This window comes from Delphinapterus leucas, chromosome 3 (genome assembly GCF_059928025.1).
Source record: "Delphinapterus leucas isolate spDelLeu-1000000601 "Yukka" chromosome 3, BTC_Dleu_Yukka2, whole genome shotgun sequence".
Lineage (NCBI taxonomy): Eukaryota > Metazoa > Chordata > Mammalia > Artiodactyla > Monodontidae > Delphinapterus > Delphinapterus leucas.
Window position 1 is genome coordinate 30,836,084 of NC_143131.1, and position 24,528 is coordinate 30,860,611.

The 24,528-nt window shown below is 40.3% G+C and overlaps 1 protein-coding gene and 1 long non-coding RNA gene across 4 annotated transcripts in view; one reads left to right on the forward strand and one right to left on the reverse strand.

Annotated features, from left to right (window-relative positions):
* SPEF2 (sperm flagellar and cilia associated 2) overlaps positions 1 to 24,528 on the forward strand; it is a 174,576-nt gene that overhangs the window by 36,690 nt on the left and 113,358 nt on the right. The window contains exons 7-9 of the mRNA XM_022599378.3: positions 1,245 to 1,433; positions 5,657 to 5,844; positions 11,294 to 11,462. Coding sequence (XP_022455086.2) covers positions 1,245 to 1,433; positions 5,657 to 5,844; positions 11,294 to 11,462 — 546 coding nt within the window. The remainder of the gene's footprint in view (positions 1 to 1,244; positions 1,434 to 5,656; positions 5,845 to 11,293; positions 11,463 to 24,528) is intronic.
* The window catches only part of LOC111187578 (uncharacterized), a 70,202-nt gene continuing 67,187 nt past the window's right edge, over positions 21,514 to 24,528 (reverse strand). The window contains exons 4-5 of one of the 3 annotated variants that reach the window (XR_016392623.1): positions 23,721 to 23,787; positions 21,514 to 22,367 (exon numbers count right to left, since the gene is read on the reverse strand). This is a non-coding gene — a long non-coding RNA (uncharacterized LOC111187578). The remainder of the gene's footprint in view (positions 22,368 to 23,720; positions 23,788 to 24,528) is intronic. The other 2 variants (XR_016392624.1, XR_016392622.1) reach the window with 2 other exon arrangements.

Below are 24,528 nucleotides of genomic sequence, written 5' to 3' on the forward strand. Positions count from 1 at the left end.
CTGCCTCACCTCCACTATTGGACCTCAAAAGAAACAAATGATTAATATCAAAGCTTCTAGAATGTTGTAACTAGATGAGATATATGTTTCAAAGTTGTTCATGATTTTATTCTTATCTGATATATTAATAACAGAAAAAATTTCATATTTACTTTCAGTTGAATTTTATTTAATCTACATTTTTATATAATCCCCAAGTTCAAGTTTTGGTATTTTCCACAGAGTGTTATTGTTATTTGTATCTTGATTCTGAACATACATATAGTATTTCTCCCACAATCTGAAACAGTGTCGCTAGTGATGCCAGATTTTCTTCCTGAACAATTCGATTGTTGAGTGTTAAATGGACAACCCCAATGTTTAGTTAGATGTTCTTCTAAGTCTTCTCCCTGGAGAACTATAATTACGGCTTCCTTCCACATGGTGTCTCTGTTTAGACAGAGTGAGAGAGCTTGAAGATGCCTTGGAGACCATCTTTTACCCAAACCCTTCATTTCCCCTGTCAAGAAATAGGCCCGGAAAATCCGAGTTACTTGCTCAAGGCTGCAAGCCAGTTAATGGTACAGCTGGGGCGGCACTGGCAAGGGCCACTGATTCCCAGTTTGATGCTTCTTCCACTGTTCACTGGTTCCCCTTCGGTTCTCTTAAAATAGCCAAGGGAGCCAAGAGAGTGCATCTATTTTCTCTCTCAGGTTACAACCACTCAGATTTTCTAAGATAAACTGTAGGTCATTTCCCCTTAGCCTCTTCTCCAATCTTCCCAATCTATCATGTAGGAATTGAGATGGCCCCCCTGGGAACTAAGCAGATCTGCCGTCCTCAGCCAGACAATGTCTGCGTTTGTTTTTACAACTAGTTTTTATGTTAAGAGTGCATATAGCACAATTCCAAGTTTCTGAAAACATGCTTATAAATGGAGAATTACACCCTTTGTTTATAAAACCTTGAAAAAAATTACCTAATCTATTTTTTGATCCGATTTTAAAGGAAGTAATAATTCATTTAGAATAAGGAGTTGCGAAACCATGTGTTTCCGGATACCAAAATTATACAACTGTTGGTGGAAATTTTCATTTTTATAACTCAATTTTTGCCATGTTCAAATTTAAATCAAATAGCAGAACATCAATTCTGCAGGTGAATACTATGCCTTTTACACATGGTTTACGTGTAGGCTTTTCAGCCCAGCGGGAAATGTGGACATCACCTTGACAAATGATTGGCTCTCGCAATGGTGTTTCCAGGAGGCTTATCGGGAGGAGCAGCTGATCCACCGGCTGATGCGACAGTCCCAGCAGGAGCGCAGGATCGCCGTGCAGCTCATGCACGTTCGGCACGAAAAGGAAGTTTTACGGCAAAACAGAATTTTCAGAGAAAAACAATATGAGGAAAGACGGCTTAAAGATTTCCAGGATGCTCTCGATCGAGAAGCGGTAAACAATATATCCCTTAAAAATCCTCCTAAGGTTACTTTTGATCCTTCCTACCAAGTCAAGGTAAACAAGGCTGCGTTTAGATGCCAATCATTTAATGAGTTACTTTTTTGTATGATCTCTCTATTATCTCCCCATTTTTATCTTTGTACAACTGCACTGACGGGACACATAGCATCTACATACTATACTCTCTCCCTTTAGCCTTGATTCTATAAATATTTAATGCTCACCCTCAGTCCTTATGTCCACATCTCTCTGGTCATTTCTGTTGTCTGAAGCTCTCCAATAGATTCCTCAAGAACAGCTCATGGGAACAATATTCCCTGAGTGCTTGCATATTGATAACTGTATGTGCCTTTAATACTCGTCAGTTTTGTTGTATATAAAATCCTTAGTTCACATTTTCTTTCCTTGAATATCTTAAATACATTATTCCATTTTCTTCAGGTATAAAGTGTGCTGTCAAAAAAAATGAACGATAATCTAAATTTTGTTTCCTTGAGTCATTACTCTTGTTTTCTAGCCGCATAAAGGACTTTCTTTTTCTTTAAAGTTCACTGGAATGTTATTTGGTGTTCATTGTTCTAAGTGAAAACTATTTTCAGGCAGTGAGGGCACTTTCAAGCTGCCTCCTTTTTATAAGACACCATTAGCCTTGAATAAGCAATTCCTTGCTTTCTGGTAAAACAAGATTTCCCAGGCCCATACTGTACTATTCCTTCCTCAAAACTAGAACAAGCCATTTTTCTAGGGTACCCTGGTTCATTGTAGTTGAGAATGGTTACAGAAACCAAGATTTGGGTGCCAGGTATGCTCTTGGCCACCATGGTATCGTTGTGTCTAGGCCCTTTATAACTCTGAAAATCAAATTATCTAATCTTTTAGTTATTTGATATATTAACATCTTCCTTATCTTTATATGTACAGTTCTAATAACCAAAATAGATGTATTTTATCAAGGGATTTATAGGAATCACTTCTTATCTTGTTCCTCTTGGGGCGGTTTCAAATTTATTCAGTCTGTTAAGCCAGATTTGATTGAAGAAATATAAAGCTCATGTGAGTGGCATTTTAGATAGCCTGTCTTTACTGCCATAAAATATTCATAAAACCAGGCTGAGCAGAAGAGAAAACCTTACAGAAAATAGGAAGGCAATGCTTTATTTATCAGCACCATGGTTTCCACTGTGATTTTCCATGAAAGTGGAACACATTTTTTGACAAAATTATGCAATTTTGAGAAATGTCATTTGGAAAGTACAGTATTCTCCAGAGTCAGGGAAATGGTGCTTTTGCCTTTGTAGAACAGACATAGCCAAAACGTTAGGAGGAGAGCGGGGAACCATACGCCATGAATTTGACCTGCATGATCTCAAGTGTCTTTAATAGCCGAATTATCTGGATAATTGTTTCATCTCTCTCTTTTTTTTTTTTTTTTTTTTTTTTTTTTGCGGTACGCGGGCCTCTCACTGTTGTGGCCTCTCCTGATGCGGAGCACAGGCTCCGGACGTGCAGGCTCAGCGGCCATGGCTCATGGGCCCAGCCGCTCCGCGGCATGTGGGATCTTCCCGGACCGGGGCACAAACCCGTGTCCCCTGCATCGGCAGGCGGACTCTCAACCACTGCGCCACCAGGGAAGCCCTCATCTCTCTTTTTTGACAAGAGTAAACTTGAATGGACTGAGTGGCATTTGCTTACATTAGAAATAATTGCCTGTTTGCTAAACATGTTTGCTTCACAAGCCCTGTTAATTCAGTGCAAAATAGTAAAGCACCGGTCTCAGAGCAGGACTGGTCTCACTGTGATGAGAAGTATGACCTGTTCTTTCCTAACCTGGGCTTGGACTCACTTCAGAGGATTGGGACACTTGGTCTGCTAGAGCCTCAGAGGCCAGAATTGTGAGGCTCTGAAGCCCCTGGAAAAAATTTACACAATAACCTTTTCCCAAAGTTGAGGTATCTGCTTGCTGGGCACCCCTCCCTCTGAGATGGCCTGATTTCACAGTTTGAATGCATCACGTCCTCCAGCAGGAGTGGTTCCTAAGTACGTAGGCTGGTTCCTAAGTAAGCAAGGAGGAGGAAAGGGAGAAAGGGAAAGAGAACTTCATGTTTTTCACCATCAGGAGTTTTTGTTTGTTTTCTTTGGTTTTTAGGTTAAATCTGATTATCTCTTTTTTGAAGGCAAATGAGCATCTAGTCTATATTAATTAAAACAGTTGCCGATTTCAAATTTCATTGCCATCTACTATTATTCACAGTAATTCACCGCAATAGCATTTAACACTTGTGAGCATCCACTCCGAGTCCAGCATTGAGCTACGTTCATTACATGCATTATAATTCTCACAGCACCATTTGGCAGTGGACACTGTTCTTGTGTACATTTCATCTGTCGGGAGGATAACTTAGAAAGCTCAAAGTTGCACAGCTTGGTGGTGTGGCCCTAGCACAGCGGTTCTCAGAGTCTAAAGTCCAGGCTCATCACCGCTGAGAGTTACTAGCTCCCACGGACTTCTTTTTCCTTTTCCTTCTTTCTTTATTTAGGGCTACAAGCCACTTTGCTGTAATGGGACTGGAAATTGTGGTGGGTTTAGCACGGGGGCTGGGGAGAGGGTAGAAATAGCAGACTCCATGGCTAAAAAGAAGGAAGAAAGGCCTGGAAGGAGAGAGGGAGCAGGCAGGAAGAGAACACCGGGAGAAAGCTGCTCCATTCCTGCAGGGGGTGCTCTTGGGCTCCCGTCAAGGTTTTGGTTCCGTGGCATCTTAAACATTTCCACATGCTTTCCAGGCACTCAGTAGTAAACCAGCCTCACAACCCATTTCACTGGCTGGCTTCGTAAATTCTCATCTGGCGGCTCCTACTCTCTCAGATTCCTCTTCCCTCTGAAGTCTTCACACTTCATGAAGCATGCCATAAGTCTCTGTACTTAAACTGGATGCTTTCTCCATGAAAACAGGGCCTACAAAACAATACAACGATAACAAATTCTGGTGTCATTCCTGAATGTGCCAAATGTACAGAATTGACCTCAGAGGTCACCCAGACCAACTTCTTTCCCAACAAAACTAAAGCAAACTAACAAAATCAAACAACAATAACAAACCAAATGAAGCTTCCATTTGGTTCAGTGGACAGTAGCAGCCCATTGTCACGCATTTAGTTACTTGTGAATAGTATCATGATAACAGGTATTTGCTCTGAGAGTTAATTTCTGTTCAAGCCGAGTCTTTTTACCATCCCCGCTTCACAGAGAGGGAGTGGAGACGTAGGGAAGCTCTGATTTGGCCAAGGTCCTGCAGCTAGTACTTGACACCTGTACAAGCTGAGGCTTGAATTCGAGCACAGCTCCTGCAGACCCATGTTTACCGCCATCGTACACTTGTTGGGTTAAGTTTCAGGAGGCAGCTCTTGTTTCTGGAGCACGTTAGCACAGGATAGAATTTCTCAAGGAGTTGGTATAACTGTTTGAAAAGCAACATTTGGTCATGCCAAGTTTGACCTTTGTACTTAGTGTGAAGAGTGGGTTCCCTAAACAAAATAATAGTGCAAAGCAAACAGAGGGTAATGCCAAACTAAGTATTTTCTTACTTTCTGCAGAAATACATGTCTCTATGAATGAATTTTATCTATTTATTAAGGCTGTAACAGCAGAAGGTTTTGTTGTCTAAACACATTTAACATTTATTGGCAAATGTGTTATATTCTCAAGCCAGTATAATCAGGGAATTTCCAAAATATTTTCTAAGTATAAATCAGTATCCTAGAAGCCTCCCACTAAAAGACAGGGCATTGACCAGAGCAGATGTGTCAGGTTAAGTCTCCTGAGATGGGTACACAGAAGCCAGCTATGCTTGGAAGCCAGCTATGCTTGCCTGTTTCTCTGTGATCCCCAACTGTATTTGCAGTCCATGAACTCAGGACTTCTCTTTAAACATTTCAGATCCAATTTATCATTAATCCACATAGCACACTTTTCTCTGTACTGGCTTTTGCTGATAACATAAGCTAAGGGTGGGATATTTCCGATATTGTCTTTGCCATCACACTCAGTGCTTAATGTATTAAGGAGAAAGTGCTCTCTCATGATTTATTTTTTTCTGATATAAAAGGAAGTTTCATTCTATTTAGAGATTTTTTTTTGGCTATTGAAATGATGACATTATTTCTACTTGAATCGTTGCCCAATTACAGTGACTTAAAAATATGTCTTTGCTTCTTAGGCTTTGGCCAGACAAGCCAAGATTGATTTTGAAGAACAAGCCCTCAGAGTTAAGGAAATTCATGAGCAGATTGCCGTGGAAAGGGTTCAAGCTCGTTACAGAAAGCATTATTCAATATGTGCAGAAATTTTGGATCAAATCCTTGATTTGTCCACTAAAGTGGCGGACTATCGAATGTTGACAAATAAGTAAGTGTTGTTTTTTATTACAATAGTTAATACAATAGAGACACCACAGCAAACGAGAAAAGGGTAAGATTGTGATGTAGGCACTAAGTTGATAAGTAAAGAGAGATAACAATGTTTTGTGAAATGAAGACTAAGACGTGGGGTTCAGGATACCTTGATTACAGACTTAATTCACCCAATGACTAGCCTGATTTAAGGTGTATTTATGTCTTTTAACATTTAAACTTTGTGTCTAACTTCTCTATAATTTACAAAGGCAGCTATGATAATTTATTTGAAACACTAGGAACTTCCTAGAAGATAGGAATTACTTAAAGATTATTTTACTAATCATTAAATCGATTTTCATTGCATCTTCTTTCTAAAAGGAGTCAACCTATTTGTAAGGAAACATTTAACAATACAAAAAAGATAAAGAATATGCCAAACTAAGAACAAAGGATGGGAGTTCCCTTGTGGCCTAGTGGTTAGGGTTCCAGGCTTTCACTGCCGCAGCCTGAGTTCAGTCCCTAACTGGGGAACTGAGATCCTGCAAGCTTCATGGTGCGACCAAAAAATAAAAAGAAGAAAAAGAAAATTCAAATAAAGTAGAAAGTTAAAAACAAGGAATACATACATGAAAACACAGTTATACCGGTACCAGTAGATTTGCCAGATACTGCAACTGAGCTGCAAATTTTATCTGAGCTTCCAGGTGGCCAAAGCAAAAAGGGAAACACAGTTTGTCCTATGATTTCTGTTTTCCATTCTAGTTCTTTACAAAATACAAAACTTTTCTTGGTCCTCAGTGTAGAATAATGATTTTCTCATGTGGCCCCACCTAAGGTATAATGAGTAGTGTAGTAGGTCTGGTGGAGAATGACCTCAGCATTCTAGCACCTGGCTTCAGAGACCTGTCTCTTGTGATGTCCTTTCCTGGAAGCTGAAGCGGAATGACATCACAGATGTCAGTGAAAGCATCTCCGCAAGGACAAGGATAAGTCACTCCACTTAAAGTTTTGACCTCTAATATTACCCAGACTGAGATCTTCTTGAGAACCCACAGTGAAAAGAATGAAAGCCACATGATATTCAGGGTCAAATAGAAGATGGGTAAACCATCCCATCACCCCTGGACTTGATAGGAGCTTTCTCCACAGCTCTCACCCCAACAGCTATATTTCTGATGCACTGCTATATAAAAACTACTAAATGAAATAACATAATGATGAGGACATTTTGAAGATAAAACTGTAAGAGTACAAGATTGAGAAAAGAAAATAAATAAGACTAAAAATTGAAATGAATTCAAGAGTAAATGTTTAAAAATACTTTTCAGATTAATATAAATTCAAAAGTTCAGAAATTATAAGAATAAAATTGTGAGGAAGGTAATCTATAAAAGGGTTAAAAAGGAAAGGTGATACAATGCGTTATAAGGGTAAAAAAATAGATTAAATTACAGAAGATAAATATAGTGGATTTAAATATAAAAACATAACACAAGATAATTCAGAGGGGAAAAAAGTACAGATTGATTTCCCTAAACAAATAAAGTCTCATAATTCCAAATTAAAACATAAATGCAAATCCCATTCTGCTCTGGGAAAATGGAGTAGAATGAGTTTTTCCCTATTCTTCCCACTAAGTACAATGAAAGTCCCTGAACATTGTGTGTGAAACAAACATAAGAAGACTCTGAAGATGGACAGAAGAAGTGAGACTGGCTGGGGACCTCAGGACACAGTGGTGAGCCTCCTGGGTTCTCCCTGTGCTCACACAGCCCAGATTGGAACTGAATATTCTGGCAACAGATATGCCATTGGTGTAAACAAAGATAGCCCCAACAGGGCTTCCCTGGTGGCGCAGTGGTTGAGAGTCCGCCTGCCGATGCAGGGGACACGGGTTCGTGCCCTGGTCCAGGAAGATCCCACAAGCTGCGGAGTGGCTGGGCCCATGAGCCATGGCTGCTGAGCCTGAGCGTCCGGAGCCTGTGCTCCGCGACGGGAGAGGCCACAACAGTGAGAGGCCCGTGTACTGCAAAAAAAAAAAAAAAAAAAATAGACCCAACGGAAGCCTGCTGTCTCTAGTCAAAGAACCAGTTTAGTAGCAGCCTAGCAAGATGTAAAACTTTTAGACAATAACCAATCTTCCCCAAATACCACACACACACACACACACACACACAAATGTAGCCCCATTCCCACCCGTGCCAGCAAAGGCCAAGTAGAGAGACTGTCTTCCACCCTCACAAGGCTGTAATGAGGGACCTCTGGGACACCACGAGGGTGGTGTCCCAGTGGCCAAGTAGGAAGCATGGACTTCCAACCCCACCTGGCAGCACTGGCCACTCCTCCCCTCCCTACTGGGGCGGTGTTAGAGAAGCCTAGGGAGGGTCAGGACTTTCACCATCGCCCAGTGGTCACAAGGCCACCTGCACTGCAGTGGAGACCATGTGGAGGGCCAGAACTGCTACCTGCTCCTGCAGTAACAAGGATGCCCTTCCCTCAGGTGGTGAGGAAGGCCACGTGAGGACTTCTGTCCACACCTGCCAGTAACACGATGGCCCCTTCTCTTTCCCTTGCCTGAGCAACGTCAGAAAAAAACAGCTAGAACAGAAGGTTTATGCAAGATTCAGAGTCTTGCAACATAATCCACAAGTGTGCAGACTTCAATAACAACTCATGCATCATACCGACAACCAGGAAGAGCTCAAACTGAATGTAAAAACTGAGTGTGTAAAATTAAAGTTCTAGAGGTATTGGTATCATAAACTTTTAAGGGAGCTTTTATTACTACTTTGACATTTTAAGTGTCTAAAAAGGCAATATATAGATGCTCATATATGGGTTGAATCATGTCCCCCCAGAAAGATATGTTAAAGTTCTAATCCCCCATACCTCGGAGTGTAACCTTATTTGGAAATAGTCATTACTGATAGATTAGTTAAGATAAGGTCATACTCGTGTAGGATGGGACCTTAATTAAATATGACTGGTGTCCTTTTAAGACGTAGAGAGGAGGGCTTCCCTGGTGACGCAGTGGTTGGGGGTCCGCCTGCCAATGCAGGGGATGCGGGTTCGTGCCCCGGTCCGGGGGGGTCCCGCATGCCACGGAGTGGCTGGGCCCGTGAGCCATGGCCCAGTTGAGGACCTCCTGTGTGTATTGAGTTTGACTAATATAATATTTCACAGACTCATATGTAGTCTGCCTTTTATTACTCTATAAATCCTGCTTCGTGAAAATTAATATTGAGAATATATTGGTTATATGAAGCCATTTTCATTTTAATGAAAAAATACAAAAAATTTTAAAGTTCCAGAGGTATTGGTACCCTAAACTTTGAAGGGGTCTTTTACTTTGAAATTATAAGTGTCTTTTACTTGCAACCGAATACAATGATTACACGTATATGTTAAGATCTTTTTAGTCTACACTACTAACAGTCGAGATAAACTCACATTATTCTCTCTATGTACTTCCCTAAACAAGATGTTATCAATATATATTTCTTTCTAAAGCACAGGGATATTCTTGGTATCAGCCTACTTATATGAACTGACTTTTGTTAAGACTGCTCCTTAATAAAGTAATTGATATTCAGATAATAGAATATTAATTCAGTAATTGCAACATTAAGTTTTGGACAATATATGTTGTTAATCATTTACTTCACCATAGGAGCCAATGCCATTTCAATAATTCTGATGTTAGAATTTTTCTATGTGGGACTTCCCTGGTGGTGCAGTGGTTAAGAATCTGACTTCCAGTGCAGGGGATACGGGTTCGAACCCTGGTCCGGGAGGATCCCACGTGCCACGGAGCAACTAAGCCCGTGTGCCACAACTACTGAGCCTGTGCTCTAGAGCCCGTGCTCTGTAACAAGCGAAGCTGCCACAGTGATAAGCCCACTCACCACAACGAAGAGTAGCCCCTGCTCACCTCAACTAGAGGAAGCCCGCGTGCGGCAACAAAGACCCAGACCCAATGCAACCAAAAATAAACAAACAAACAAACAAACCCAGAAAAGAAAACAAAGAGGGCTTTATTTTTTAAAAAAGAATTTTTCTATGCCTAAGCTATTAATTTCTAAACTTCATATCTCTATAATCTTTAACAAATATCAATATTTTATTAATGGAAAACAATGCTTATATTTGAAGTTCACATTTAATTGAAATACTACTTTATTATTGTGGAGAAACATACATAACATAAAATTTAGCATTTTAACCGTTTTTAAGTGGTTTTCAACCATTTATGAGTTCGCTGGCATTAGGTACAGTCATACTGCTGTGCACCCATCCCCACCATCCACCTCCAGAACATTTTCATCATCCCAAACTGTGCTGTACCCATTAAATACAATAATAACTCCCCATTCCCCTTCCCTCCAGCCCTGCTAACCTCTGTTCTACTTTCTGTCTCTATGAATTTGTCTCTTTTAGGGTCCTCATGTAAGTGGAATCATACAATATTTGTCCTTTTGTGTCTGGCTTATTTCATTTAGTATAATGTCTTCAAGGTTTATCCATGTTGTAGCATGTATCAGAATGAAATACAACTTTTTAAGTTGCAATTTCAAGCTTTAGTCCCACTAGTTTTAGAGAAATGCATCTGAATCATGTCAGGCTCTTTCCTTCCTTTGCACATTTTGTTCTTCTTGGAACTACTTTCCCATCATTCTGTCCTGATTACCAAGTCATTCATCTGACTTAAATAGAAAAAGTACTGAAAAATAATTGCACAGGTTACCAAACGGGCACTGACAATAAGACTACCATAACATTAGATTTTTTTTCCGTTACAAATTATTTGCAAATATGTAAACCAACTGTCATCTTAAAGAGGCCTTGGAAAGTATCCGGTCTGTTCATTTTACATAGGAGGACACTGATACTGGAGCATTTAACTGATTTCCAAAGCTTGCACAGCCATTTAGTATCACAGCCGGAAATCAAAGAACCTACGTTTTGTGATAGTCGTCAGTATTTTTTGTGTGTGTGTGCGGTACGCGGGCCTCTCACTGTTGTGGCCTCTCCCGTTGCGGAGCACAGGCTCCAGGACGCGCAGGCTCAGCGGCCACGGCTCACGGGCCCAGCCGCTCCGCGGCATGCGGGATCTTCCCGGACTGAAGCACGAACCCGTGTCCCCTGCATCGGCAGGTGGACTCTCAACCACTGCACTACCAGGGAAGCCCAGTCGTGAGTATTTTTAGATATATTGTGCTTTCAGTGCACAATCGAAGAAAATTCGGAGAACCAGTGGCTTTAGGTAACATTTATTCACTCAAACCTACTAAGTTTCAGCCATTTTACTGGCTATTAGAAATGTCATAGTAAGAGGAACCTCTGGCCTCAAATAGCAGATCCTGGTGAATGAACATGGTAATAGAAAGACTAAGATTTAAGATGTGTATTTAATTGACCATTGATTCCTCTCGACCTTTTTTTTTTCTTTTTTGCCGTAGCCTGATTCCATATAAGTTGATGCATGATTGGAAGGAACTGTTTTTTAATGGAAAGCCCATATATGAGCAAGCGTCTCTTAAGCATCTACCAGCTAAGCTCTCTGCAGAACAGCTTATAGAACTGGAGAAAAGGGACTTGCTAGATAACAATGATTATGAAGACTATAAGGTATCTACTGATGTGGAATAATTAAAGAGGATGCAACATAATAAATAGTGTTGCTTTAGCATTAATTTTGTGATATTATTTCTTTTCATCTCTACTAATGAAACTGGACATTTTATGTTTACATTTTCCCTTGGTTTAATTTGTATTTATAGCACTAACTTTTAAATACCTAACCTATGCGTAATCTATTATCTGTTACTTCCAGTAATACTAGAGGGTGGCCTGAAAAAAAATTACACATAATACAATAGGTAGATTTCAGAATTTTAAAGTTTTTCATTATTCATTAGCAATTTTCTTTGTGTGAGCTGTCTACCTTTGCTTCAAAACCCCTGGTTAAATGTATTTTTCTAGTAATTTATCTAAATAGCATATTGTTTTTGGAGGAAAATGGAAGAAGAGGAGGTCTGAGTTTTCCAAGTAACATAGATGCAAACAAAATTTTATTCAATGAGTTTTTGAAAGGTATGGGGTGCCAACTGTGCTTCTTAGAAGAGCTGCTGAAAAACCTTTGGGGTAAACAGGCCAAGGTCCCATTATTGGCACTGCCAACTGCTAACTGTGAGACCTTAGGTGGCCAGTCCCTTAAGTGCTAAGAGTCTCGGTTTCACGATATATGAAATGGGGATAATAATATGATTACCTTATTTTGTTGTTGTGAAACTTATTTAAGGTAATATGTGTTAAACACTTAACCAAGTGCACTGAGTGTTGGATGCAAATAATACGTACCAGTTTCTTTCCTCACCACCCTGTCCTCCCTACCCCACTTCATCTCACTTTTAGTGGGAAAGATGTGAAATGAATGGCTATGGGATAGAAGTTCTGGGTAGATCATCAGCAATGGGGTGAAGAATGAGGCTTTTAGTTGTTAGAAATATTATTGAATGAGTTTCAGAAGAGTAGTAAATTCAACATGAAAAAAAGAAAAGATTGGGCTTCCCTGGTGGCGCAGTGGTTAAGAATCTGCCTGCCAACGCAGGGGACATGGGTTTGAGCCCTGGTCTGGGAAGATCCCACATGCCATGGAGCAACCAAGCCTGTGTACCACAACTACTGAGCCTGTGCTCTAGAGTCCGCAAGCCACAACTACTGAACCTACGTGCCACAACTACTGAAGCCCACACGCCTAGAGCCCATGCTCCGCAACAAGAGAAGCCACCGCAATGAGAAGCCCACGCACCGCAATGAAGAGTAGCCCCCACTCACCGCAACTAGAGAAAACCCACGCGCAGCAACGAAGACCCAATGCAGCCAAAAATAAATTAATTAATTAAAAAAACAAGAAAAGATGATTCGACCCAATCATTTGCTGGTATTTAGCAAATACTCAATGTTTGTTGAAAGGATTCATGAATAAAACGAATGAATGGCAATGAACAGGGCAAAGTGTAAAATATCACTAATATGTAATATTGAAGAAGACAAGCTTATTTTAAAAAAGAAGGAAAGAAAATGAGATTATGAGAAACTAAACGTACACCATATTTTAATTGGATGAATCTATATTTGGATCACTAAAATAATTATTATTTATTAAGGATTGGCAAGAACCTTACGGGATATATGTGCATATTTATTTTGCATGGTCGTAGAGTATTCTAGATCTAGTATGTCAACCTAAAGTTCAACGCTACATAATAAAATGCTTTGACAGTGTCAAACTATGTGAAGGTATTTCTTTGCATTGTAAATTCAAAAGTCATTTTACGTGACAGATTTTGCTGATTCATGAAATATTTATTTCTGAGTTATTTCTTAACCAGCTCTATCTTGTTGCTTTCATAAATCAGGAGACCTGGTAGTCTGCAGCTTAGCAAAGATTTGTCTTTTTAACTATTTTCTTGTTTGGGAAATTGTTACCACAGGAACCTGCTTGTCTCACCCACATCCTGAAGCAGCCGGTACGTTTCTTTTGCAAGAAATTATAAACATTTTTTTAGGAGTACGTGGACGTCTGGTAATGCAGTTTATTTTGTTTATGGCCTTTGCTGTTGTCCTAGAAGTGAATATTACCTTAGGATTTCTGATATGTGTTTATATGCTGTGTTCATTTTGACTACATGATGGAAAATATACCACATACAGGTGTTAGCATATACTGTAAACTATCCTATTATCATTCCCTATTATTAGAGCTTTTGTCTCTTCAGATACTTGTTAAATGTTTTGCATTTAAGTAAAAAATAAATGTTTCAACTTGGAAAATACATTATCTGGCTTAAATAGTTTTTCACAACAGGCAGAGGATCAACACATCTGGCTTAATAAACGTGGAACAGTTTTAGCAAAGTGCTAACTTTGCTCAGGATTTTTAATCCGTCAATCAAACACGTAGCTTAGAAATTGATCTTCAAAAAGTTTACATTCTTAGCATATTTTATTAATGCCTATACCCACCATCAGTGTAGAACTGATGCTTCCTGGTTTTGAGATCATACTTTTAAAGCTCTGTTAGAGTAAGCTATCGTGTTTAAAAATTTTAAGTATCACACCTAGAAACTGGCATAAAAACAAAATTTTGCTCATGTCCATGTCATATATAGCTGCCAATAATTTGACATTATTTCATAATCATCATACTCTCTTTATAGACTGGCTACATGTGAGAGAGCTGTAGCCCAGGAATGGTGTGGCCAAAAATATCATTTATCTCTCCTAAGAAGGAGGCAGAAACAGCATCACGGAGCAGCCAAACCCAACTGGGATTCCCAGCCAACCGCCATAGGATAACAAGGAGTTGTTTAATAGAGATTGGGGAGGAGTCCCGAAATGCTACGGACCACCGGCAGCAGGCTAAGCCAGGAGCCCAGCTGCTCCAGTTCAGCTAACAGCATACCCCCCACATAGCAGCCACTGGTTCTCAGTTATGCAGTGGACTCCTCCTGGTAAACCCCAGACTCCCCCAAATGCAAACCCTTTCCATGATTCTTCCTGGCAAATGACTCACAATTTCATAGCATTTTATTTTAACATAAGTTGCTTATTAGCAGTTATCTACTGAATGAGTTTGAGTTACTAAAATGGGGTGCTCATAAACTAAAATTAGCTCATGGGCACGGTCTCCTGCTGATGCAGATTTTTCTAAGAAGTCCATGCCACGAAGCACTTGGCAACTTGCAGGGCTCTACTGCGCATGCTCACGAACAAGTTGTAGTTGGAATTCCTGCGATTTGGAGGAAGGATGTTTTGTGTCCAGCACATCATCCATGTTGTCTGAAGCTGGTCATAGTTTCTAATTGCTGTTATGTTTGTTTTTAATGAAAATTGCTACTTAAGTTAATGATCACTTGAGTTTGCTGTGGTTGTTGGGCAAAGCCTACAGCGTGTGTTGAAATGCACGTTTTTATCAGCCGCACTTTTGGCTTATGATTTTCCCTTAACTAGACTTTAAGATGTAGTTGTATATGTTATGGTTTAACATTCATACTCTTATCACTACAGCAGATGTATACCTACCCATCCCCAAATTTCTTATAGAATCACATTTATTATCACGAGGTCTTTTTCCACTGGAGAATAGGAATGTGGGACTAAATGCACCATTGGGTAGTTTGTCTTCCTATGTAAGTCTCATCTGACTTGTTTGACCTAAAGGCACTATTCAGATACTATCTTCTTCTTCCTCTCCAATCTCAGCCTTTGGTGTTGATCCAGTGTCTTTTTAGATTTGACATCTGACAGTGGACTCTCCAGCCTAGCTCTTGCCTTGCTCCCTGGCTTCCCTATTAATTAACCAAATTTTCATGATTTAGTATTTAATCATCTCCCTGTGGGCAGAAATATCAGTTTGAAGCCTGTATCACTCAAGTGATGTCACTGGATAACTGACCCAAGCACAGTGATAGATTTTAGTAGATGAGTCTTAAGGTCATGTGAATAGATCATCTTATTTTTTTTGTGGCTGTTATCGTTGTTGTTTTTGTTGTGTGTGTGTGTTTAAAGATACCCATTGTATTAGCTCAAGCTACCATAAGAAAATACTGTAGACTGGGTGGCTTCAACAATAGGAATTTATTTCTCACAGTTCTAGGAAATCCAAGATCAAGGTCCCAGCTGATTTTGTTCCCCAGTGAGGACTCTCTTCCTGAATTGCAAACGGCCACCTTCTTGTCATGTCCTCACATAGAGAAGAAAGAAAGAGAACTTTGATCTCTCTTCTTCTTCTTAAAAGGACACTAATCCTGTCATGGGGCCTCCACCCTCATAACCTCATCTAAACCTAACTACCTCCCAAAGGCCCCACCTCCAAATACCATCACAGTGGGGGTTAGGGCCTCAATAAATGAATTTTGGAGAGACACAATTCAGTCTATAACATATGTGCTTATTCAGGACACATAAAATGTCGCAAAGTGCAAACTTACTAGTCAGAAATTTTTTTCATGGCCTCTTTTGTGCCCTGCTAAGAAATCTTAATGACTTACTTTTTGACTGTGAATTTATGATGGTTATAGACTTACTTTTTGACTGTGAATTTATGATGGTTATATCTTTTATTTTCAGATATGCGGGAATATATGTGACTGTTAAGTAGGTGGAGTAAGCACTTGCTTACATGAAGGGAGTTGAGATTTTCTGTCAGGCCATTCTGCTTTAAAACTCCTGCCTGCCATTGTACCTGATGGCCCACATTATCATGTGGGCTAAAGACATGGATGAAGATGTCAGAGGCATCTGCTAAAATACAGACATTTTCCAAGATAGGTAACAAAACCATTATCAGCCTCCAAAATAGGAGCTAAGAAAGAAGTTTGATACTGAAAGGAATGTTCCCAGGTTCGTCCTATGCATTCATTGCTGTAATTTTCCTCTCCTTTTGATTACATTTTTGACTCAGGCTCTCACTAAATTTCTCCTCTAATGGTAAAGCTTTCTCAGGTTAGACCTCATTGTGTGTCTGTGTCTTGGTGGAATCACCATTATGCCCTACAATACTGATAATGGTTATCAAGCATAGTGATACTAACTCACAAAACAAAATGTCACTATATTAGTCTTCAAAGGGAGCTATAGTTACCCTAGGCCCAAGGGTGTCTTCTAATTCTTGTGGGCCAAGGACTTCAGATGGCTGGAGTAGGCTTGGCAGAGGTCTGGGGCTGTGTCTATTGGGTATGTGTCTTGTGTAATAGAAGGGAAGCCTGGGTCATGGGAAGGGTATTTGGCTTCAAATTACTAGAATTGAAGACAAGCTGAGTTCATTAGAAAACCATGGAATTAAGGTGTCAGGTTCAAGGTGGTAGACCAGAATTGAGAAATGGTTTGCAGAGTTAAAGAACTGGCACCCAGATAGAAGTGGAATGGAAAGACGAGTGAGAAGGACATAGCCAATGAGAAGATCCCTGGGTGACTGATATGAATGAGAATAGAGTAAACGTTCACCACTCATTTTTTTTTTGCTCTAGATCACATAGAATAGGGAGAATCTAATTCTCTCCCAGGCTCCCTCTCATCTGGGACCAGGCAAGACAGAGAGTGGTCAATTCTTCCCTGGGCTTCCTGCCATAAGGTTCATCCTTTACCTCCTTGGACAACTGTGGAAGCCAGCTTCTATGCCTCAAGTCCAGCTTCTCTTCAATCAATTGCTCAGACTTCCCATCTAGTGTTTTAGAGCTAGCTCTGGGGATCTGAACACTAAAGCTATGTCTTGGCAGATAAATATGGCAAGAATATGTTGGGGTTGGTAACCACAAGAAACTTGAATGGATCCAAGAAAGTCTTTGAATTTTGGCGTTGGGCAGATGTGTTGGACTGAGAACCGGAGAAACTCCCATCCAGAAGACCCCGTACCCTACCACTCCTGTCCAGTACCCAGAGAGTCTGTCAGCCATATTCTTTTAGCACATTGGCCCTAGAGTAGTCTTTCATATATTGGTCAATGTCATTTCTAAGCTGTTTTGGGGTGCTCTACACCTCTTTGAGGTATCAATCTTAGCAGTGAAACAAAGAAAATAGAGAGAGTGACAGTGGTCATTATTATGAGAGAGGGTATTCTGTGTGGAAAAATGTGTGAATTTTGCAGTGACAAGATAGTTAGACCAAGGCACAGTGTCTCCATGCTTTGTGACATTTAAGAAATTTTAACCAAGCCTATCTGACTGTCCTTGGCTAGGCAGTGGCAACAGATAGGTGAATTTGGATGTAGAAGTCTCTGGAAAAGTTCTTTCTGTGGTCCACAAGACCACAGAAATTAGTAAAAAAGTGATCTTGAGGAAGACTACCACCTCCCTGATGATGAACAGAGCATAGTTTGAGCATCTAAGGAATGAGATTACTGTTTTCATAAGGATGGCCACTACCACCAGAATCGTTTATGGCACAAGGAGAGATGTGATATAAAGTCCCGTGTGATGCTGTCCCAAGGGCACTAGGGCATCAGGAGAAATTCAGTGGCCTTAGTCTTAATTTGTTGTAGACCCAGGCAATTCTGCTTTGAAAAGCACTGGGCTAGCTGCACAGCTGCTGCAGCTCCCAGTGTGCCATGATCAATGCCTTGGAGGGCCATGTGGCATTCCAGGACAGAGAATGGAACCAGGAGTAGGAGCCCGTCATTTGGGGGCAAGTAAGCTACTCTTCTACATGATCTCAGTGGGTCGCTTTGCGTGTGTCGAATCAGAGTGCTAAGCAGAAGCCCCTGCCCACTGTTTGCATCTGATTTGTCCTTGAATTTCAGCAGCACTGAAATGTAAGTTTTCAGGACAGAGGATCTCTCAGAGTGGCTTAGTCTCAGTTACCCCTGGTAATCAAACCTGTAAGACAAAGTATCAGCCCAGTGATTCTAGCTGGCTGACTTACAAGTAATCAGTAGCTCGGAGTTTTGGAAAAAGAAGCCTGCCATTGCTCACAACAGCTGAGCTTTCTGAACTTCTGGACTTGTTAGAAGCTAGAGTTACTGGATTGCATAGGGAGGTGCCAGGCTCCCTCAAGTGTGGACCTGTAGGCTTTGACAGTGATCTTTGTCACATTCTAACTAACTGACCATGGCCAATTTGAATTTCCCTCCAAAAATAACCACAAGGTAGATGGAGTCTGTTGTCCTGGGTCTTCTTTTGTGACAGACTAGAATTAACTATGCCTGTTTCCATAGTATTCAATCAGGGCAGACTGGGGAAGGCTACTGCTGGGACAGAAGTGAGCAAGCTGCTTAATGAAAGCCATTATTGGACTAGGACCGTTCTTCAGATTTCCTGATGAGAATTAACCATGGGATCAACCTATAGAAAGGCATTGGCTACTCACAATGCTGCTTCTAGCCCGAACAGTCTTCAGCTGAGCACAGCAGGTGAAGTCGTGATAACATCTGCCTTTCCCTCGTTACCATGGGCGACGCTTGCACTTCCTGGCCATAGATAAGATGTGGTCCACACTCAGCACTCTAGTGCAGAGGCACGTCTCCTCTCTGCAGATGCATCTACCGTGCCGATGTCAGTGAGAACTGTACATCACCATGCCCCCGCCTTCTCTGGAAGCTGAAGGCCAAACTGTCTGGCAGGAAGGTGTGGCCAGGCAGCTGACCATACTCTGACCTGACTGGAGGTCAGGCGACTTGGAAAGGCTGCCAAACTCACTCAGCAGGGCCAGCTCATCTTTTCAAGTTGTTCTGAGGGTTTCTTGGAAATGGGTCCCGATAGAGAGCCCATTCCATGACAATTCTTGGATAAGAGGTCAGGATTGAGTTACATATCAGCTAACTCCCCATCCTCCTTTCCTCTTTGTCAGAGGCAGTAGAGGGCAGCATCCATCTTTCCATCAATCTTGCCAATCTTTGATAGGAACCTGCCTATCAAACAGGTCCCACACAGTGGTCAAGAAGCCCTGTAGGGCTGCCAGGTTACATGAGCTGAACTCCCCATCAGGCAAGATATCCAACCATCCTTTCTTCTTCTCCTGAGAACCATGGATAATTGTGAGGAATTTTAACAGCTGAATTACAAATTTAAGCAGTTCCTCCAGATTCTCTCAGGGTTTTTGGGTGATTGGAGGACAAAGAGCCTGGGAAGAGAAGACAAAGAATAGAGGCTCCAAAAGCTACAAAGTTTTCCTCAGTACTTCCCTGTGAAGTTTGGTTTTTTCCTGAGTGCCAAATTCCCCAAGCACAGTAACTGGAATAGAGCCACTAGACTTTCCATATTGCCATAATAATAGATGTGCTTCTATATCTGATTCCTTCTGGTAGGAGACAGGACAGACCCCAACAAAATGTCAACCATGAGAGCTAGTGCCAGGCGTTGGGTTGTTAGAGCTGGAACAAAGGTGGTCAAGATAATTTACCTGAAGTAGCCAGAAATGGGAAGAGGCAGAGGTGGGATCAAGCCAAGTCCTTTGAGCAAGTCAATGATCAAAGCTGAGACTGGGTAGGAAACAGACTAGAAAGTGGAAACGAAGCCAGCAGGTTGGAAGCTAGGCAGTACTGGAACAGGCCAGGACTCAGATGAAAGGCTTGGAAGTTAAGTAAGGAGGCCCTGGGCAATTGCCACAAACAGAGCTGGAAGTTTTGCAGCTTATTTTTATTATCTGCCAGTCATGTGGTACACCTTTGGGTCAACGTAGTTTAGGAGACCCAAGACAAATATCCAGTTAGGAATATGAAAGTAACCAGGTCATAACAGCTTGCCATAGAGCAGACCTTACCTATCCATTCACCCAGCCTGCTCCTTACCCCCTCTGGACCCTGTTAAAATCTCTGGCAGAACTTCTTACAAGTCCCAATTAATAAATTATTTATAATTTAGTACATTTTAACTGATATGTTTTCTGCTGCCATAAAAAAAGGATTGCTTGATTTAATAGAGAAGCTCTTTCAGAATCATACTACAAGCTGTTACTTCTAGAAATGCTTCCAGGGTTAGCTAATTTCATACATAGTGTGTGGATTCTTGCCAACTTCCATCTGTGAGGATGACACTTTCTGATCTTGTTCCTAGATTTTAGGTTGGGTTGTGCCTATCTTATTTGGAGAACTAAGTCATCTTTGTATTTAATCAAAATTAATAAAATGCAATATCCATGTGTTTACTCATTTATTCTGTTCACATATATTGAGCCTATATGGCTAATTGATTCATTCATTCAGTCAGTCAGTCAATAAATACTGAACACCTATTATGTTCCAGCACTGTTCTGGGAACTAGGGATATAAAGTTGATTAAGATAGAGCTCCTTCCCTCTTGGTGCTCACAATTTAGTGGGAATGAGAGAAAAACCATTTCAGAGCATGATATTAAGTATGGATAAACACGGAGGTTATGGGGGGGCCCATTAGAAGGGATGAGTTTCAACTGAATTGTGAAATATGAGTAGATGTCAGTTGGTTTAAAGGTATTAACTCAAAACTGACCTAATCCTATGAACTGTGAGCTTATACTTGTACTCTCTCCCTATCTTTGTATTTTCTCCATGATTTCATTTAATTTCAAGCATGTAGACAAAACTAAGCTCAGGAAGTATTTTCGGTATCCTAACTAAGAGTCACCTGCCTCGTCAGAATTTTTCAGTAACTGCTAAAGATATCACCTTGAGTATGTCCAAAAAACTTTAAAGAGAAATATGTAGATTTCCCAGTGAATTTAAATATTATAAGTGGACAATTGGGCAAATGTACCTGGTTAAGACATTTCCTGCCCAAGGCGTTTGGTCTTGCGTTAACAAATCCCCTCATCTCCCACTCACGAAAACTTTTCCTTTGGATACAACTTAGCTATTAGTTGGTCTGTTTTCCAACAGGCCTGAAAATTTTATTTCATTTTGAGTAATAAAAATAATTGGTAATAGTTTTTAGAGATTTACATTATGAAAAACTTTTAAAAACAGGAATTGTACAAAGAACTATTTTCTAAGATACTATAAAATAAGCAAGCTAAACTAAGATCTAAATCACACAAAATAAGATCTAAAAATATGACCCGGATCTTTAATTATTACCAATTATGAGAAATTTCACTGAGAATTGTATTATTATGTTAAAAATGTATTTGATAAGTAAATATCTACTCTGTACCTCTCTGGTTTGAGTCATCGTTAGTATAAAGTTAAACATTTGCTCTTCCTATTTGCAAATATCTAAGAGATGAATCCAAGGTGGTACTTAAAGACATGAAATCAGAACTGAGGATTCCTGATGTCTTGTCGAATAAAAGATCCTTTATTTTTTATTTTTCAAACAATGGATTGAGACTAGATTATGAAATTAACTTATGGATCACTACCATTATTTATTTAAAAAAATGAAAACACAACAAAATAAGAGAAATACAATGCAATGCAATATAATAGAAAATAAAGCACATTACCAGGTAGTAAGGATGAGCATTTCATAAAACTTTTTCTTTTCTGTTCTATACATACCTGTATACAAATACTAGGTAACAATGCAAAAATGTATTTTTTATGGAAGGACCTGGTTAAAAAAAAATGTCTTAGAAGATGCAGTACAAGTGAAAATTGTGCAACAAGAGAAGCTGGGCAGGTTGAGGTACCCTCACAGGGGTTCAGACCAATAAATAATGGAGACATCGGGTGAAGTGGTTGACCCAGAAGCCTTGAATGGCTAGAGAGAAGTCCATCATGATGAATATAAGTATAATGTCCCCTGGAACTTGAGGACTGGCAATAGCTACAACAACCCCTGAGGCTGCTACTACAAGCCTTAGTTGTATTTCAGGTATCACGAAGGGTCATCTCTTCCTCACTGCCTACAGAGTGGTGTGCCAAGAGAAAGCCAGCCATGGGAAAAGCAGAATTAAGGTAGCTCCAATGTCTTGGTAAGCTGTACTCTAAAAGGGGCATAGCCTTGATCCGTGGAGTTGCTACCTGTGTTGTTTCTTGAAGTCGGTTTATCAGAAGCTTTCACCTTAAGTCCTTTGGCCATTGCGTCAATATAATCCGTCTGTTGTTGGGTTTTTTCATCTGTAAGTAAGAAGATTGCATTTCAGGAAAGCTCAAGGAAACTAGCAGGTGTCAAAAACAGTGTGTTTTATCCCCTAGGAGGTTCTTTCTCTGTCTTAGGAGAAAAGGCATTTGTCCTGTTTTTCCAAATGCGTCAGTAATTGAATAGTGAAATACTTAGAGCCTACCAAACTGGGAATATCTGGGGTACTTCAGGCCATGCAGGTGTTGATAAATTCTAGCAATCTATGAGGACAAACACTGGATCGTGTGTGTACTTTCAAATTAGTACCACCACTCTTCAAAAGCCACATTTGAATATCACTGCTAAATATCACTGGCATAGCCCAATGTTTTTTATTGAATGTTGTGCTAGTGACACTCAGACTTTATGGACTAGTGAATATCTCCCAAGGCCCAGATTCTGTTTATGTAAGTTGGTCAAAGTGAACCACATCTCCCCCTCTTTAAAGGGTAGATCAGAAAGCTGTATTTCCAATTTGAATCTTTAGAAGTGGCAAGAAATGAGAATGAGATGCATTTGCTTTGGTCCAGGGATAATCATGTGCAGGGAAATAATCAGAATCTGTTGCAAAAACCACGCAGCTCCACCAGCATCATTATCCAACCACTTGGGCAATGTTACAGGCAAGGAGGAATCTAGTGGACTGAACACGTGGACAATCTTAGGCTTGCCCTTGAAGGGTGCACTTCAGCCCACATTCAAGCACATTCGTTCCGAGCTGATGCTGTCTGTAAATACTCATGTTGCTTTTAGCCATGATTACTAACAAGAGGACCAAGGGTACTGACACATTAGGCCACAGGAAACAAAAAGGATTTGACAGGGTGGAAGTAACCAGAGTGGGAAGTCTGGGTAACCATGCGGTACCTACAACAGAATACAGGGAAGCATGTGAGTGTATTGGATCCAGCTTGGAAAACAGTGTTAGGTCCATGTAGTCTGTGAAGATGGGAAGAATAGGTGGATACCATGGTCTCAAGGATTCAGGATTCAGTTTCCAGAAAATTCAGTGTAGGTAAATTAATAAAAAACAGTACTGGTGAACAGGTTGTGACCAAAGGCAGAGGCTGTTTACTCTCTGTTGTATTTCATGATCTCTGTGTGTAGGTAGACAAGAATTCACAAAGACAGGTGGACTCTAGGTGATGGTGGATCTTATACCTTCTCAAAAATGCATACAGATGATATTTATGCAGGTACAATAAAAATATTAATATTAAAATAAAAAGATAATAATTATTTGTTATATATGCATGACAGTTATAGTTATCAAGGGCAAGTATCATGGAGCACATCTACACAGAAAATGTGTCTTAGTAAACTAATAATTTGTACCAGGTGATACTTACCTGGTGTTGCCCACTCTGGGCATCGAAGTCTTGAAACTAATAGCCAGATGTCAATTTATAATAATACCTGAAGGAATAAGAATTATTTACTTTATTTTATAATTTTATTTAATTTTATCATATAATTAATGTAATTATATATAACAAACATATCAACTAATGATCTGGTAAAAATTTCTGGTTCCTGTTCACTAATGAACTAGTAAAATCTCTTTAGCTCATTGTTGTTAAGCTAGTCATTTTTATTCTGGTCTAATTTCCTTCTTTTTTCAGTTCTCCTGACCTCATTTTCCCTCATCATGTTCTTGTTCCAACCTGACATGTTTCCCTTTACTTATCCTTTATCTTTAGTCTTATTAGGAATTTCACAACTGTATCTTTAAGGTGATGCTGTAAAATGTGTTCTACCAGATCCTCGATTTGTCCATCTCCACTGGTCAGGCTTCAGTCCTTTCCCCCACCTCAGCATTCAGTGCTCTTCACAGTCAACATTCTATCCCATTGTGTTTGTCCACATTCTACAACTAATCAGGGATAGAATAGGGTTTTCTTCTGACCCCTTTGTGAGGAAGCGCGCCTTTCTGATTGTGGCACAAGCTGGACGTGGCTTCTCTTTGGGCAGAAATGTGACTGCTGTCACCCCTCCTTCAGGGCACTACTATGTGCTTGCAGCAGCAGCCTGAGAACTTCTAGTCAAGCATTTAAAGTCAGTGGTCACATAGGCTACTTACACAAGCCTTTCACTCAATCTTTACAACAACCCTGTGAGATAGATATTATTATCATACAAAGATGAGGGAATTGACAA